We start from the raw sequence: 18663 nt of genomic DNA on the forward strand, positions 1-18663 counted from the left end.
CCTCAACTAGAACCTGTGTTCTTCATCCAGCAAAATCAGCTGCATGACTCCACAGTGAACTCAGTGGGCCACACATCACCACAGTCGCCAGGAAGCCTGGCCCGGAAAGCACAGGAGACAGGACGGGACAGTGTAAGGGCAAGCTCAGTCAATCAAAGGTTTTGATTAGGTAGCAAGATTTCCCCCTAAGTTATTTTTCATCGAAGGGCCAGTGAGCTGGCTCAGTAGGTAAAGATGCTTGCCCCCAAACCTGACAATTTCCCTAGGGATCTGCATGACAGGAGCAAAGAAAACACCCCCAAAAGTTGTCCTCTGACCTCAACATGTGTGCCCTGACATGCATGAAAGACAGAATAAAAATATATGTGATTTAAATTATTTTCATCAGATGGCATAAACACCATCACAGTGTCTACAATGACAGAAAGACGTAGGTAGAAAGGTTCCCTGAATGTACTGTGGAGCCAAGACACTGTCACCCATGCTCAGAAGCATCAGAGGTCGGGTCTGGCCCTTAGCTGGTGTCCACCTTTGAAAGCAAACACAACAGACCATGTAACACAAGGAGGGCAGTTTTATAATGCACACAACTCACACATGGCTCCTACACGCACAGGAGCAACAAAAACTGGGGCGCACAGCACCTTGACACGCAGACGCTTTCCTTTACTGGATAATACATTAACTAGTTCACACAAAATAGTCACCACTCTGACTAAATGATTGCCAAATAAAAGCAAAAGGATTAAAGACACTTTAATCCTTTTAGGATTTGGGGGTTTATTTGGTTGTTTTTGAGATGGGTCTTACTTCGTAGGCCTGGCTGACTTTTAACTCACAGATATTCACTCTCAATTGCTCAGAGTAAAAGTGTGAACCATCATGCCCAGTTAAAAGCCCTACCCCCCCCCCTTTTTTTGGAACGGGGTTTCTCTGTGTAGCCTTGGCTGTCCTAGAACTCACTCTGAAGATCAGGCTGGCCTCAAACTGAAGAGTCCCACCTGCCTCTGCCTTCCGAGTGCTGAGATTAAAGGTGTGCACCACCACTGCCTGACTAAAAGCCCATTGTTAATGCATGTGTGCATGTATTTAGACACATCAAATACATACTGTACACACACAGAAAAACACCTAAGCAAAGGACACTACAGAGAACAGCAAATATATACTGATGTCAACAGAGATACTGCCAAGAAATGATTTCCAGGATATATCTGCAAATCATGTATCTAGTAAGGGTTTGCTATCCATACTATATACACTCCCCAGGCATGAAAATATATACCTGAAACTCTAGCATTAAGCAGACTGGGGCATGTGAATCACAACTTCAAGGTCATCCAAGAAACATACTCTCTTTCAAAAAACAAATGTCTCTCAACAGCACCTCCATAAACACACAAACACACACACACACACACACACACACACCCCAGGAGTGGGATGATGGCTTTTTTTTTTTTTTTTTTTTGAGGTTTGCTTCTTTGGAGACATTATCTTACTAGGTAAACCAGGCTGTTCTCCTGAGTGCCAAGATGATAACATATATGTTATTATACCCAGCCAAAATGAAATGTATCTATTGAAAGGACATTTGCCCAAACAGATACACAGCAACAAATACGTGAGAAGATGATCAGGATCGTACTGTGCTATGAAAAGTAGCTTGGTGGACAGGGGACAGTCATGAGATCCGGTGTGTACCAAGAGGGAAGAGGGGGAAACTGTCACTCAACCAATACTGCTGAAGAAATGTCAATGGCAAAACTACTTATGACAGCCAGGAGGAGGAAACAACCCAAACATCATCGTACTCGATCTTTAAAAAGGAATGACATTCTGAAATGTGAGTGAGTTTTGGATTCACTGTATTCAGTGAGAGAAGCCACATCCAAAAGTTCTACCTCACAGAGACAGAAAGCAAACTGGCAGTAGACAGTGTTGGGGAAAATATGGCGACTGTGATTGGGATGGAACAAGAGAGAAGCAATGTTTGTGCAACACTATACACCCCACATGTCACTGACTCAGTGGGTCTGGAAGGCAGTCCGATCGGTAAAGGAAAGCCTTGTATGAGTGAGGGGACCTGAGTTCAATCCCCAGAACCCCGTGTTTAAAAAAAAAAAAAAAGGGCCAGGCACAGTGGTATGTGCTGAAATTCCAGGGCTGAGGAGATGAAGACAGACAGGAAGCTGAAGGAACTACTGGACAGTCACAGTAGCCTGCTAGAGAAGCTCCTGGCCAACTAGGAACCCTGTCTCAAAAAGTAAGGTGGAAGGCCGGAGAGCTGGCTCAGTGGTTAAGGACACCTACTGACTCTTGAACCAGACTCAAGTTCAGTTCCCAGCACCCATGCTGGGTGGGGATCCAGCACAGTCTTCTGGGCTGCTACATGCACCTGTATACTTATACACACTTTAAAACTAAAATCTTTAAGAAAAAAAGTATCCAAGGAATGACACCGGAGATTGCCCTCTGGCCAGCTCATGCTCGTGTTTATACACATGGTTGGGCACATGTGCTTCACACATGCACACACACACACACACACACACAGAGAGAGAGAGAGAGAGAGAGAGAGAGAGAGAGAGAGAGAGAGAGAGAGAACGAGAACAGTTTTTTAGAACACTATAGGAAATGTTTAAATAAAAGATGAAATTGCCAGGCTTGGTGGCACACACCTTTAATCCCAGCACCCAGGAGCAAGAGGCAGGTGGATCTCTCTAAGTTTGAGGCCAGCCTGGTCTACAAAGTTAAGAAAAGAAGCGATGAAAAACATTACATAGGAAAGGAGAAGAGAGCTGGAGAGATGGCTCAGTGGTTAAGAGCACTGACTGCTCTTCCAGAGGAAGAATCCTCTGGGGTCCTGAGTTCAAATCACAGCAACTACAGGGTGACTCACAACCATCTGTAATGAGATCTGATGCCCTCTTCTGGAGTGTCTGAAGACAGCTAGTGTACTTACATATAATAATAATAAATAAATAAATCTTTTTTTTAAAAAAGGAAAAGAGAAGAGGAAACAGATCAAAATGAATGTTTTGGAAAAAGTAAAAGGCTAAAAGATGCTCACTGCAACAAACTGAACGGCTCAGGACACAGTGGAGCAGAAAGAGGAACCTTGAAGACAAAAGCTGGTAAACAATATGGCACAGCAGACAACAGGTCCTCCACTCTGGAGAGGCCAGTCGGGGAGGAAGGGTTGAAGATATTGCCACCATATTTCTTATGCTGATAGGATGTATAACATGGGGTTGGGGGGCTGGGGGAAAGGAAATCGTCTGTCAGTTTTTAACTCTACCTGTCCCTGTTTGGTCCCTGTTCGGTTTAACTAACCTCTGCGTACAGCTGGGAGCAAAGCAAAGCACCCAGGAGATCTAACTCCTGAGCTGCATCAGAAAACAAATGAGTCCCAGGCAGGGCCAGAAAAACAAGGCCCAAGAGCTGCACTGCTGGCACTGCTGGGAGAAGAGACAGGTGAGGAAAACTGTGGGAATCCTCAAGACTTGGCCGGGGTTCACAAACCCAAACTGAATTTCCCAATCGAAGACAAAGCAAGCCGCTGCACAGGGTTTCAGGTTTCCCTTTAGACAGAGAGCGTCAGCGCCAAACAACACTAGGAGGGCGGGGAAGAACCAGGGACTGTTTACACAAACACAAACAGAAAGCCTTTCACCCTCCATCCTTCACCCTGGAGGCTCTTCCAGAGCCACAGGAACCTGGTTCCATTCCGCTCAGAGGCAGAAGAGCCAGAAGAACGAGTGCCCTACACAAGCTGCCCACAGGCCACATGCTGGTGCAGCCAGGCCTCCCGCCACAGGGGCTCCTCTCTGAGAGACACCACTCACCCTCATGGGCCTTTGTAGAAAAAGTGTCTTCTGTACTCAACAAGATAAAGCATCTCCAGTCTGTAAAAGCCTAGCGTGGCATCACCTTAATCAAGAAACTAAGACTTAAGTGACGGCGTCTCACATCTGAGCCATGGGATTCCCTGAACTTGACACCCACCCTCTCAGGAGAACATGGGAGCAATAAAGCTTTCTCATACACTCTGAGGGAGAGAGATAAATGTAGCCCTAGCCCTACACAAAACTGTAAAGCTACTTAAATATTGAGAGGATTTTGTTGTTTTTGGTTTTGGGGTTTTTTTGGGGGGGCGGTCTTTGGTGTTTTGTTTAGTTTTGTTTTCTTTTCTTTTTGGTAATTCAGTTGCAGGCTCTTGGGCATGGACTCTGTAGATAAGAACTTTGTGTTCCAATGTCAGAAGGTTGGACACACCTGAGTCCTACTGTCTGCGTGGCAGCACTAAGGGCTCCATTAACATGCCCACCTTCTGCCTTGTGGCAGGCAAGGACCCCTAAGGACACAGGCCTCACTGGAGTAGTCAGTGATCGCAGCCCACCTCTGGCCAACCCTAGAGAGGTTCTAGGCAGTAAGAGCACAAAGGGAGGAAGGTGGATCATCCCCCATCCACGCTGGGTCTACAGAAGCTTGGAACAGCTCTGTCTACTGAACAGCAACACGTGGCCCCTGGGCTACCACTCCAGGTCTGTCCTGTGGCTGTGAGCAAAACGAGAGCTGTGCCTAGGGCCAGAGCCAAGTCTAGGGAAGTGTCCACACTGCCAGCAACGGGCTTCCCACCGTCCAGCTGGGGAACACAGACGGAATAGGATGGAAGCTTGGGAAGCAGATGAAGGCACGCTGGGAGGGACCATCCATCACCTCAGAGCTAGCTCGAGGCCAGCGTTATTAAGGGCTTGGCAAAATAATTTATTTCCCTGGATAGTCTCTCATTATTACAATCCTAACTGAAAAGAAATTCCAGTTTAAAAAAAAAAAAAAAAAAACTAGCCGGGCAGTGGTGGCGCACACCTGTAATCCCAGCACTCTGGGAGGCAGAGGCAGGCGGATTTCTGAGTTTGAGGCCAGCCTGGTCTACAGAGTGAGCTCCAGGACAGCCAGGGCTACAGAGAGAAACCCTGTCTCAAAAAAAAAAAAAAAAATCCAAAGAACAAAAAATACCCTCTTCAATGGGAAAGAAGCCATGGAGGCGAGGCCAAACACAGACAGACTCCTAAACCTGGGACAGGCCCTGGGCCTTCTGCTATTCCTCTTAAGAAGCTCAGGAGTACACAACTACCACAAACCGCAGAACCATGTGCACTCCCCAGGAATCTGGAACTGGGCGGGATGGAGCTGCTGTTGTCCTCCTGTCACCCAGGGACCCTGTACTCCTGTCATGTCACCAGCACAGAGCTCAAGCTCAGGGGAAATCGGCGTACAGAGCCTGAGAGCGAGCTGCCCGCTGCCTACAACTGCTCCCCGGGCATTACGGGCACTAGGAAGCTGAGACCAGACTTCTGACATCACTAGATGTCAGAAGGAATTCCCAGTTCCTTTTTACCTTCCAGATGGCTCCTCACAGAAGGAGCACAAAAAAGTTACAGGAAAAATCATCTTGTGACTATTTGTCAGGAGGTTGGAAAATAAGTGACTTCCCCTCTTTCTTCAAAGATGTTTTGTGAGAGGGGCCGCTGTGTGAGAGGACTCAACAGACTTGGCAAACCCTCTTCCATACTGCACAGCCCTGCGGTGCGTCGCGGGGACAGCCCAAGCACAGGTAAAGAGATGTTGAAGGGACAGGAAGTGAACTAGAGCTAAGCCATGCTGTGGAGGAGTACCCAGGCTAGCCCAACCACACTGCTCTGCCCTTCCACACCCTGCAGGAAAGCGTGCCGTGATGGCTCCAGCAGGGCCCGGAAGAGAGTCTCCGATGCAGCTGACCAGATTCACAGCACCATCTCTACCCAACAGCACCATCTGCATTCAGCTGGGATGCAGCTTGCTGTCCAGAGGTGGCAGCTGTCCCAGACACCCACTCTACACCCCGGCTGACCTCCCGTGTCACATGATGAAATTATTACCTGTGGACTAGGCTCCTGGGTCAAGTGGCTTAGCTCCTCTGTGCTCATTTAACTCCTATAAAGCAGGTATGCAGCAGTTCCTGTGACCATGGGGAATGATGCAAGTCGCACTCAGCGTAAGGACCCGCGTGGAAGAAGCTCAGGAGATATCAACCTCCACTCCCAGTCCTCTCCCCTGAGAGTGCACTCACTTCTCAGAAACGTCACCAAGACAGCTAGGTCAAACAGAGGACTGAGACCCAGCACAAGGGTTCAGTCCTCACTAGGGGCAAAAGAAAGGCCTCCTCCTTTATTTATTTTTTTAATTTTATTTATTTGTTTGTTTGTTTGTTTGTTTGTTTATTGTAAAATATCTGTAGGTGTTTTGCCTGCATGTGCATGCCTGGTGCCTTCAGAGGCCAGAAGAGGGCATCAGATCCCCTGGAACAGTAGCTACAGTTTCAAGCCACCGTGTGGGTGCTAGAAATTGAATCTAGGTCCTCTGATAAAGCACCCAGTGTTTCTAGTGCTCAGCTATCCCTCCAGCCCCAGCCTTCACTGTCTATGGCCTAAGTGAAGAGGTCAAAGTGGGCAGAGAACACAGCCACAGACAGAACCCTTAGGAGGCCACATACACATTGAACCTTCGGTGAGGGGCCAAAGAGGGAGCACTGCCACTCCCTGGCCTACACAACAGAACCCAGTAAAAGCCTGAAGTCTTGGCTATCAACTCTGAGAGTTCTTTCACCAGCAGCGGTAAAGAAGCCCCAGTCTGCAGCAGAGCTGAATCCCTACACCCAAACCCTCCTATCCTGTGAGAAACTCACTGAAATATTCAGAGCAGTTAGAACAAGGTATCAGAGAGCGGCCACTCAAAACCCTCAGAAACCAGAGATCCTGCCTGTGGAATGTGCTTCATGGAAATGCCAGGAGATATCGTTAAGGAAGCTGAGAATATGGGGAGAAAGAAGAGGAGACTACATATACTCTCATAAAGCTATAGATGGCCCTTAATCAAAATCTAGAGCTTGTGGATACCATCGGGCCACAGATGCCAGGCCATGCAGGGAAATGGTGGCAAGGCTGGGCCTCAAAATTGGGGATGCTCATTCAATGTCACTCTTTAGATCAGAACACCTGCTGCATGAAAACTCTCCGTTGAAGAAAGCACCGTGAACATTAAGCCAATGTCTGTCCGAGTGTTTAGGGGGTTAGTGTAGCACTGTCCTGACTGACTGCGACATGCAGAAAAGAAAAGACAGGAGGCTAGAGAGAAGAGGGATGGAAATGCAGGAGCTATAACGCAGCAAAGATAGGACTGAGAGGGCAGCATGGACTCAAGGAGTTCAGTCCCACACAGGGAGGGGCCGCCCCCAAGAGGATGTGGACGGTGACACAGAGACAGAAGACTTAAGATTAGTTAAAAACACCTGCTATCCAGGCTGCAAATTAGAATCAAGGAGTGAAAAACACTCAGCAAAAGGGGAGTGAGAGTGGAGGGAAAAGGGTAAGATATCCAGCAAGCTCCTGCCAGCCTTCCTAGAAGCCGACCTGCCCCAGCTGCTCCAGAAAAGAGGAGCAACAGAAACAGTGCTAAGGTAATTCTCCGCCTTGCCTCGCCATTTTGCTCTCTTACATCTCCTGAGATATCCAAAGGCTATCATCTTCTGTGGAGTTCCCTAATGTGGCACAGTAGCTAGGGGACTTCACCATACTGGGGAGCCTCAGCAAACACCCACAGAGTAGAAACACTGCCCCAGGAACGGGTACAGACAACCTCCGCAGCAACACATGCAACAAACTGTGAATGTCTCAAACCAGAGCCTAAGGTGACTTGCTACTCAGCTAGAGAGCAGAGAGATCCTGGGGAAGTGCTGTTCTTAGAAGACTGCGCATTTGGTTGGAGTCTTCACAGAAATGAGACAAAGTATCTAACTTAAGTTTTAAAGAATTAAACATAAAGATGAAGGCAAGTAAAACCTTAAGTCTTAAGTGGGTGTGGGGAGGACACCGGTGCTTCAACGCCAGGGAGCCTCTCAGCTGTCTCGGTGTCTCCGTGCTCTGGCCCTGGCCAGCAGCCTCAGGTATGACCAAGAGCCTAGCCAGCTAGCACACTCCTTTCCCTGTCCCTGAACTGACATCACATTCTAGCCTCCTCTGTAGCCTGCACAGCCTCAGAGCAAATTAGTAAACAGTGTGTGGGGGAGGGGTGTAAAATGGCTCCAAAATTAAAAATCTAAGTTACTGCTTAAAGGGGAGGGGGGTATGAAGGGGAGCTCTGCCAACGCCCAGATGACAGACAGCACATGTCAGCTCCACAACAGTACAGGCCCTGGGCATGTTCTGGCAGGTCCCTGTGACAAGGCAACAAGGTTAGCATCCTCTTTGCCACCCTAGTTCTCCCGGTGACCTCGACAAAAATCCTTGAGAAGAAGGATTTAAAAATCACAAAGGTGACCAGGGGCTTCTCTAGGCCTCACAGCAAAAACACCAATATTAATGTTTTCTTCAGTGACATGTATTCCAAGATGAATTTGTATTTCTCTGCTTCTGGGTTCACATGCTAGAGTACTGAAGCAAAGCTCCACCTGGATCTTAAATGAACATCGATTGCTTGTTGTGAGAAGCACATCAGCACTATACCTGCATCCAGGGGTCCTGAGTCCTCTGCGCCTGGGCAGCCCTCACAGGACCCCACACAGTGAACCCAGAGTCCTGCGGGGCACCTGGAGTGGCACAGGACTCTCTGGATCCCGGCTCAGTGAGGCTACGTGGAGCTCAGTGGGTGCAAACACTTGAATTGTAGCTGCAGGCGGAGGAATATCAGGTGCATCTCTACGCCCTGAGGGCTCAACTCCTACACTTAAATCCCTCCCACTGGAACAGCCGGCTCCAGTTTCACCGAGCCATCGAGCCAGTGTGAGAACAGATCCTGCTCTCAGCCCTCAGCACCTTACACAGAAGGAGGACTCCGCATCCCAGCACTGCCCACCTTTGGTAAGTGCTTACAATTTCTTCAAGTTTTCTTTCAAAACTACTCTTTAATGTGTCTTGGAGAATCTGTCAGGGTAAACCGTCTGCTGTTGTCTGCTCTTTCCTGCTCTCTCGAGTCCCTGGGGATTACTCAGAACGCAGCAGGTGCACCTCGGGGATGCCGACCACAATTACAGAACTCCTAATGGGGTTGATACATTACTCCAAGGCTGTGAGCAAGCTTATTTAGAAATCAAGCCTCCCTTTCTACTATAAAATTTATTTTAAAAAACAAAAGATGAATTTATAGTATTGCTTAATTGTTCCCTACTTTTCAAAGAAATTACAATAAATTTTGACATAAAAGAGGCAAAAATATGTATGTAGAGATACAACTATATATAACTGCTTGGTTTCATTTCTAGTTTAACATCTAAAACTTTTCAAGTTAAAAATAACTGCTTCTTTGATAAAATCTTTCAAAAACAAGAAACCAACTAAGTTTAAGTTTTTGTTTGGTTGTTAAGATTGTACATGAGTGGGGGGAAGCATGAATCTGTAGGAAAATAATTACCGACGGAATAATCGTCCAAATCTGACCAAATCAGAGTTAATTTAAGCAGAGACGCCTACATTTGTCATCCTGGTGTTGGCTGAGCGTTAGCAAAGGCTCTCTGATATTTTAAACTGCTGTGTTAAAGAAACAAGAGGCAAGGTAAGCTCTGGGGCAATGCTGGTCGGGAAGCCTTGTGCATGCAGTGAGCCGACACGACAGAACTCATTTGTTTTCTGGATTCTTTCTTCCAAACACACTCTAGAAAACTGCTTTCTTCTAAGGTTATGGCCGTCCTAAGTTCACCTTCATCTTAAAGAACAGAAAGTTTGAGAGGGAGTGTCGGCCAGTTACTGCAAAAGCTCGAATGAAGCAAAACTCACAAATCTCGTTCTTGCGACACCCCAGCAGGTAGACGACAGTGGCGTGCCCTTGAGTGGTGCAATAACGCCACATCACAGTGCGGTAATTATAGCATGCCCTTCACAACGTTCCACCTGCGAGGCTCTGTGCCAGACAGCTGGACACCACCAGGAGGAGGATTACAGCACTGTCTTGATTTGCAGGTCAATTCACAGGACAAGCATAGCTGCCTAGCCCGTCATATCGCTGTCCTATAAAGCAAGGCTGTAATTACCTCTATTGTGTCCTATCAGAGTTCTTTTAAATTCTTCTTCCTCCTGTCTGATTTCTAAGTGCAAGCCCCTTAGACACTTTTAAAACATGCCAGCCCCTCACTGCTGCCTCGACACCAGCAGCTGCACTCCCTGTCCACGTTCAGGGACTGCTGAAGCCCTAGTGCTTTAAAGACAAACAGAACCCTGTGGCCAATCGAAACTGCAAGGTGCTCACTGTGTGTATGGGCAGGCATCCGGATTGCACGCCTGTGGGCAGGAGGAAGGCGCGCTCAGCCCAGGGCCCTTTCTGAATGCAAAGTCAAGTAGTTGAATATAAGAGATACTGAAGACTCAAGTCACACAGCTGATATATATCCGCAAAAAAAGGGGGGGGGCACATCTTACAGATCTTAAGCTGAATACTGTACATGTTTTTAGGGCACTGTATTATTGTACATAATGTATGCTGCAATGCAAGATGATTCAGAGAAGGAAGTCTGGGGCCAAGGCAGTCTGGAGAGGCACGTTTAAGAACAGGGCTCCCCAAGGAAGACAGAATAGCTCTCTACCAAAAGCCTTTAACCCAGGCTGGGTGTCTGTGGGAAGACAACCTCAAACCCCCTGACCTGACCATCATATGGGAAGTAGAAAGGAGGAGGATATGCTGCCAGGAAAAATTCCTCTGGGACTGTTTCAGCACCACTCATGCTAACACTACAGTTCTCAGACAGCCATAGCTCCACAGCCAGCCTTCTAGAGATGTATTCCCAAAGTAGGATCTGGCTCACCCCCAAAAAGGAAAAGCCACAAACCCTTTTTATGCCTTTAGGAAAAGCTTTACCTCTGAATGCAAATCCAAACTTACTGTAAATAGTCAAAGTTCTTGGCTTTCCTGTTTTGGCAACAATGTGCACTTTTGGGAATATTTAACACCAGAAGCTGCCAGACAGTACAAAGTCCAGCAGGTATAAACTGACCAAACAGGACTTATTGTAAGCCTCCGTGCCCACAGACATATGTGCCTGGCTGCGGTCATGGCTGTGGGTTAATTTCTTCATAGTCATAAACCTCACTTGGTTAGGACAGAGAACTCACAGGCTGACATCATCATTCAAAAGCTTACAAAAGCATCAATTTTATCCCACTTACTTCTCTAACACAGTAGTTTTATAGTTGAGTTACGCCCGCCTTACACCTGCCTTCAAGCAGTGAGCTCTCTGCTTTAATTATCAATTGTGAAATCCTGAGGGGGTCAGTTTATCCAGTTACTGGAACGATTATAGCCGAGCCTCAGCCGGTTTCTATGTCCATTCCCTTTCAGTTTTAACAAACCTCAGGAAAGACTCTCAGTCTGGAGCCCTTGCACAGGAGCCACGGCTGCTTATCCCGCCCAGCCTGCTCACTGCCCTGGGGTTAGCAGCCAAAAAAATAAAAAGGCAGAGGCTGAAACCAAAACTTCAGGTAGCATTACACATACACACATACACACATACACACACACACACACACACACACACACACACTCAGTAATAATTATTTTCTCAGTTATTCTTTAGGACAACATGTTGTGATTTCTAAACTACCTCTCTCTTGTAAGACAAGAAAACCTTACCATGAAGATGTACTTATTTAACCACTGTAGTTGTTCAATATTTAACCACAGTGGTATGCTTACTTCTTCTGCCCGAAACCATCAGTGGCGTTACTACAGTTGCTTCTCTGAAGGCCCGTCATTATTTCCTTATATCCTCAGGGGCTCTTCTAGCCTGTCCAGTACACAGTACACTGTCCCGTGTCTATCCCCAGAAACTGGGGAGCAGCTCACACTCGACAAATGTTTGCAACTGTCATCATTCTGATCATGATGCTCCCAGCTAGTGATGAAATCATCTCTCTCAGATCTGTGCCATGACATATCCTATACAGCCATGGGAACCTGACCTGCAGAGGTTCTCACGCCTTCAGAATCAAGAGTGTAATGAGCATGCCAGCACAGGTCCCACTGACTTATCGAGCTGCTCTCATCAACGAGTCAGACAAGGAAGGCTGCTCAGGTTCCCTGACACAGGCAGGGAAACTGCACTCCAGGTATAAGCTGGGCCCACAGAGTTTCTTTACATTTTTCCTTTTAGTAAGAAGGAAGAGAAAAGTCACAAGGCTATTACTAAGTGTTAACGTGATCAGCTTTGACATCGGACTTCTGCCTTCACTTTAGCTTCTGCAGCAAAAGAGAGGTCCAAGCAGGACCTGCTTTGATAGCTCAGTCTCCCCTACTCCTTTCTCCCCCGCACGGAGCACCTGATATTCTTACCTAAGACTGGTGCTTCCCTCACGACCACGCAGACTCTCACAGTGAACTACTTTCAGGATCTGCTGAGCCACTGCTCTCCCAAACAACAACTTAAGAGCCTGACACTCTGATAATAAATAAGGTAACTGGAGAAGGGCACTTTGGCTCTTTGTGGACTTCTTCTAACTTTGAGAAAAAAAGTCTTGCCAAGCAGCACAGGCAGGCCTTGAACTTGAGAACTTGAGACCCTCTGCCTTAGTCTACCCTAAGTGATAGAATTGCTGGTACCACAGTGACATACATACATACATACACACACATACATATATGTGTGTGTGTGTGTATAAATTAGAAGATAAACCAAATAAAACCTGATAGCATCCTCAGAAATATGAAGCACATAAGCAGAAATAAAGAGCCTGTTCCTGTAGCTAGCTGCTCCACCCTATTGCCTGCTGTGCGCGCGTGCGCACACACACACACGCACATATGCATGGAGCAAGGGGGAGGCAGACAAGAGTGAGGACTTAACTGTAAGAATTTAGTTATATTTCTAAAGGTATGGTTTACAGGGCTTTACATGTGTATTACAAACTCAGTTTTGTAGCTGAAAACACATTTCTTAAATGATTCCCACTGAATGTTATTTTTAAGTGTTTAAAATACTAAGTAGGAGACCTTTCCATTTTCATATATCCTATATAAATCAAGGAGCCTGGCTCAACCTTTGCCCTCTACCCAAGGCCACCCAGAGTCACCCTAGATGTCCAGGGAGGCAGCTTCACTAACTGCTCAGCTTTGGGTTAGAAAGCAGACTCACTGTATGATCTAGGTACAAGGGGTGCCTGGGGCAGGATAGCTTCCTCCCTCTACCTGGGAATGGCTGCTCTGATCTCTTGAGAAGGTTTATATATATCCAAGGGAGGGAAGGGCAAACCTGTGAGTTATTCCCAAACACTGATGAGTGGCAAGACATAAAAGCCACTCGGGGACTCGCAAATCACCCTGACGACACTGCAAACTGAGCTGACCTAAATTTAGCATTCAGGTTTGTGTGGATCCAACATAAACGCTACTTACTAGGGCTAAGGGTGTAGCTCAGTGGGTAAGAACATTTACCCAGTGATGGAGCTAAGGAAGGACCTGAGTATCACCGCCACCACCCCGAAAGTACAATACCTGCTGATAAAATGGGCTTTTGTGGTTTTAGGAGCAGGAGAGTAAGCCCTATGTCTTAAATATTTTTAATTGTGAATATTCACACGCATAATATAGTAACAGCTTAGCTCGCAGGACCTTGGAGCATGCAGCTAAACAATGCCACAGCACAATCACTAAGTAATGTAGGGGGTTGGCTCTGGTTACAGAATCCTATCAGAAACCCCAAACAAGTGAACCAAGGGGATGTCCAGATTGCAGGACACAGATCCCAGGCCTCCGAGGATCACCTGTGACGCTGTGCTCTCTTGGTCCCCAGGAAATTCTTGCACGTTAGCCTTTAGAAAATATCGCAGGATGTTGGCAGCCAAGAGAACAGACTGTTAGGGATGCAAGTGTCACCTGCTTTCTAAAGGTACTAAGCTCCTAGTCTATCTTTAGTGTGACAGCGCAGACACTGACCCTCTAACCCTGCACCTGATACCAGTCCCTGTCTGCCTTCACAGCTGCAGGTGCCAGGCGGAAGGAGCTTTCCTCGTTAGGCCCTCAGCACATGGAGCTGGCTTCAAACAAAGTACTCAGAGCAAGAAGGAAGACAGTGCTCACCTCCTTCAGAGCCACCGCATCCTGGTCAAAGAGGAAGCAGCAGTGACCACACACTGAGCAGACCACAGGTCCAAACACAAAGGATAATGAGTCTCCTAAAGGAACGGAAACCAAAAAAGCCACACTACATTCCACGGCCCCCAGGAAAGCCCTTCAAGTACAAATGCTTCCAGTGTCCTTTTACATGTAATGAGAAGTCACATCTTTTCAATCACATGAAGTACGGTCTCTGTAAAAACTCCATTACTTTAGTGTCAGAGCAAGATCGTGTTCCCAAGTGTCCCAAATCTAGCCCTCTGGACCCTAAGCAGACCCACCAGCCAGAGCCCACCTCAAAGCCAGCCACTTCCAAGTCTCTCCTAAATGGACTCTCCAGCTTTGATCCAAAGTCTCAACAGGGCTCTGCAAAGGAGGATGCCAAAGAAAACCTAGAAATGCAGGCTCGGGGAGCCCACAAGGGTCCCCAGAAACCAGCCCTACCGAAAGAAATGACACCAGAAACCATTCTCAGCACCCAGCCTTGCCTTGACGGTGGGGTTAGACATTCAGCATTTGTTCCAGTTGGGGAGCACAGACTGAGGGGGCCAGAAGACACAGAGGCTCCTGCCACCAAAGCCACCGCATTCCATGCCAAGTCTGCATTCCATGCTCCTGGTTATCCCTGGAAAGCTGGCTCCCCATTCCTCCCTCCAGAGTTTCCACACAAAATCCCATCTACAAAGGGGTTTGGTGCCATCTCCCCTTACATGCACCCCGCGATCCCAGAGTACCCCCATCCCTTCTACACAGAGCACGGGCTGGCTGCCATCTATTCCCCCTACCTCCTAACGGGGAACACACCTGAGTGTGAGACCACTCTGCTGTCTGTCTACGGGGCCCAAGACCAAAGGCACTTCCTGCCTCATCCTGGGCCACTCGCCAAGCACTTGAACACATCTCCGTCGACGTATGACCACTACAGATTTTTCCAGCAGTACCACTCTAATCTGCCGATCCCTTATGGATTATACAGACCAGAGTCTGCATTTCCCTCCTATGGCCTCAGGCTCCCATCGGTCACTGGTGTCACACGAGACCAGAGTTCTCGATCGCTCGAAGATGCAGCCCTGGTTTACCCAGCCTCAAGCCCCTCAGAGTTAAACCTTTCAAACTCCCACAGGAAACACACAGAGTTTGAGAAGGAAAGCCCAGCTCCTGAGGCAAAAGGTCCTTCTAAAGATGGGCAAAGGGATGCAGAGGAGGTCAAAATGAGCCCCCGAGCAGGGAGCGCAGCCACGGGCTCCCCGGGAAGGCCAAGCCCCACCAACTTCACCCAAACAAGCCAAACGTTCGAAGGCCTGTGTGACCTCTCAAACAAAGCGGCCTCCTCAGGGAGCCTGGAGCCGCTCCAGCAACCTGAGCAGAGCTCCACCGCCTTCAAACCTGTCCAGAGGGGCTCAGAAAGTCCGCGCTCTCAACCTGCAGCACACAGAGCAGAGTCCCCCAAAAGGTAAGGCAATCTCTTTTTCAAAACCTCCAGTGTAGCTTTGTTCAACACAGAGTCCACGCTTGTTCAGAATGCTTTCCATGATCATTTCCCTAAAATTTCTCTTCATTTCTTCTAGCCTCCAGGCCATGAGCAGTGACCCTCCGGCCCAGATAGGGAGCAGTACCTCTCTCATCACTGAGGCCCCACCCTCCAGCCCAGAGGACCACTCCAGAATAGGCCCCCTCAATCTCTCCAAGAAGCTGGAGACAAACCCTGCAGCCACTTATGGACCCATGTATGCAAGCAACGCCCAGGCAGACCCTCTGGGCTTCTCGGGGCTGCAGGACCTGCCACTCAATCTGTCCATAAAGGATCCCTGCAATGTCTGGGCCCCAAGGCCTGCCCTCCCCGGCCCACCACAAGGTGCAGGGCCTGCTGCTGCTCCAAAGACTGATACAAAGGGTTCTGAAGATAGGACCAGCCATGTGGAGACGCAGCCAGGCAAGGCTCACAGAGGGACAACCCCAGACACACACACGGTAGACAGTGGTGACGAACAGAAGCAGACGGCCGCTGTCGCTCTCTGTCAGCTGGCAGCCTACAGCCCGGGCAATGTCCGGGTGGGCGATGAGGAAAGCGCAGCCCAGGAACCTGCCCGTCAAGATGTGCCCACCGTCAGCTCTACAGAGAATCAGGAGGTTCAGTGTGACCCCAGACCCAAAGGACAAAAGAGGACAAGTCAAAGGGAGACAGGAAAATCCCAGCAAGGAGCTAAGAAGCCAAAGCTGAATGACGCCGTGCCCAGAGTGCTCACTCTACGGAAAAGGACCCGAGTATCCTGAGGCCCCACGTGCTCTCTGTGCCGTGGCTAAAGAGGAGCTTTCCAGACTATATTTCAAGCAGCATCTTCACTTTTTTTTGCTTTTTGGAGGAGGAGGTGCCATCTTGCCATGTGGCTCAAGCTGGCATTAAACTTGTGGTCTCCCTGCCTCGGCCTCCTAAGTGCTGAGCCAACCAGGATTCCCACAGTTCACCTTTGCTTTTTAATCAAGTCAGTTTTTATAAATACAGTTTTTCTTTTCTTCTCAAAAAGGACAAAAGGCTGTAATCTTGTTCAGTTTGTAAACGTTAAGATAAATATTAAAAGGTGTTTCTACTTCTGGTTGTAAAAAGTCATCTGAGTGGCTTATATTCTCCAGGACTGATGAATTAAACAGGCATTTCCTGTTTGTGACACATCAGAGAAATATACAGAACTAGCTCAGAGGTGTGAGCAGACTCATAGAAAAGACCTTTCACAAGGACTAAAACTTTACCGTGTTACTGTTTTCCTATTAAATGTAGCTATGTGTTTTGATGCCACAAACATCTTGAGGTTAAGCATCAACATGTAAGAAGTGTTGTGATTATTTCTAAGTGAACTGTTCACAAACATCTAGAGGCTGATTTTACAAGTAAATTATTTCCACCAGGGAAGAGTATTACTGGTAAAGGTATGATCACCTTATTCTATTTGCTTACAGTGTCAAAGCAAACTTTCTCATTTAGGCTCACGTTCCACTCCCTAAAGTGATGTACATGTTAATTTTCCAATAAATCCATGTGTGAACTTTGAGAACACATAAAACAAAGACCAACATAAGGTCTATGGCATCCGTTAGAGTGTTCTGCCTTAGTATTCAGCAAGACAGAGCTGAAAGCTGAGGCAGCAATGAAACTAAGAAAGTGCTTCCGGGGTTGGCAGAGAAATTAGTAGCCAAAGAGTCCATGCATGTGGTATTCCTCACCCGTGGAGCTTTTCAAAGACCATCGAGGAGTCCCGAGTCTCAGAGTGCCTGGAGGACAAGCTTAGGAGCCCTGACAACTAATGCTGCAGGAAGAGCTCCACTCCTCGAATTCCCCAGTCGCCCTCCTACTGCTCCTGGACAGAGACAACCTTTCACCCCACATGCTAGAACCAAAGGTAGGCCCTGAGCACAGGAGTTCATGGTTCCTTTTCGAGAAATCCTTTTGCTCAGCCAGCAATTCCCAGCTCCCAGCCAGCCCCAGTGAAGGATGCCCAGAGAAGCTGACCGATATACTTTCTACCTTCAGATGGTGTTAGAAATAGAGAAACACTTTGCAACTAGTTAAATACATATAAAACTCCAGATACCAACATAAAGGAGGGATGCGGGGGTTTTCACAGCAGTTACGGAAGACACAAGGCCAGCACTGCAGACCATTAATAGAAGCAGGAAAGACCTCTGTCAAACCTGGTGAGACAGGAGCAGCCCTTTCCACCCAAGGGGCTAGGAAAGGCCTTTACCATCAAAACCACCACATATATTAACCCAAACTTACTCTCTTATGATAAAAAACAACAACAACAACAAATACAATTATCTTACCCTCCAGCCTGACTCTTTACGTTTACCAAACATATACCAATATGTTTGGCAAAAAACAAAAGCATGACCCCTCTTGCTCCCCGACAAGTAAAGGCTGGGAAGGGGGGGGGGGATGATGAACGGAACGCTAAGGCCCATGCGCATGACCCAAAGCCTGGCACTTACCCTGGCACGCTTAACCCACATAAGAACTCAGCCCTCCCTCTACTCAGGCCCCAAGGCTCTGAAGAAGTATGATGGATAGCTCGCCCATTGCCTCTGTCATCTTAAATGACAAACAAGAAGAACCTAGCCATCTGCCACCCATGCCTGGGAGAAGCATGAGAAACTACTCTACCAAACAGGAGGTGCTCAGCCTGCAGGAAATTATTCTGTACATTGGTACCACGGGCCTTAGATCAGAGAGACCAGGGAAAAATACCATCCTCCACAGACAGCTGCTCCAAGGGGAGCTTTCAACAGCGTACTCACATTTACATTACAGATAAAACAAAATTAAACAAAAAACAAGCTTTCAAGATGAGTTTGACAGAACCACCACATGACCTAGTAGTAATCCTAGGTCATGCTAGACACACTATAGAGACCTAAAGCAAAGAGACAGTCTTGCCTCCTCTCCACGGAACACACTGTAGCATCGCTTACAAAGGCAGGGCAGTGTTAGTGTGCTACACTGTGACGGGTCTTGAGATTGTTATACTCTGT

The 18663-nt window shown here is 47.7% G+C and overlaps 2 protein-coding genes across 2 annotated transcripts in view; one reads left to right on the plus strand and one right to left on the minus strand.

The window, feature by feature from the left end:
- Positions 1–18663, minus strand: part of Tbcd (tubulin folding cofactor D) — a 155739-nt gene that overhangs the window by 80868 nt on the left and 56208 nt on the right.
- Positions 8802–17065, plus strand: Znf750 (zinc finger protein 750). Its single transcript, XM_052196289.1, has 3 exons — positions 8802–8900; positions 14001–15589; positions 15705–17065. Exons 2-3 carry the CDS (start codon positions 14187–14189, stop codon positions 16408–16410), a joined length of 2109 nt encoding a protein of 702 aa, XP_052052249.1. The 5' UTR covers positions 8802–8900; positions 14001–14186; the 3' UTR covers positions 16411–17065.

Source organism: Apodemus sylvaticus, chromosome 10, assembly GCF_947179515.1.
Source record: "Apodemus sylvaticus chromosome 10, mApoSyl1.1, whole genome shotgun sequence".
Lineage (NCBI taxonomy): Eukaryota > Metazoa > Chordata > Mammalia > Rodentia > Muridae > Apodemus > Apodemus sylvaticus.

Excerpts from the sequence above, each read along its gene's own strand:
- Znf750 (XM_052196289.1), top strand. The coding sequence starts at position 14,187 with ATGAGTCTCCTAAAGGAACGGAAACCAAAAAAGCCACACTACATTCCA. Across the intron at positions 15,590-15,704 it reads AGAGCAGAGTCCCCCAAAAG|CCTCCAGGCCATGAGCAGTG; the intron begins GTAAGGCAATCT and ends CATTTCTTCTAG.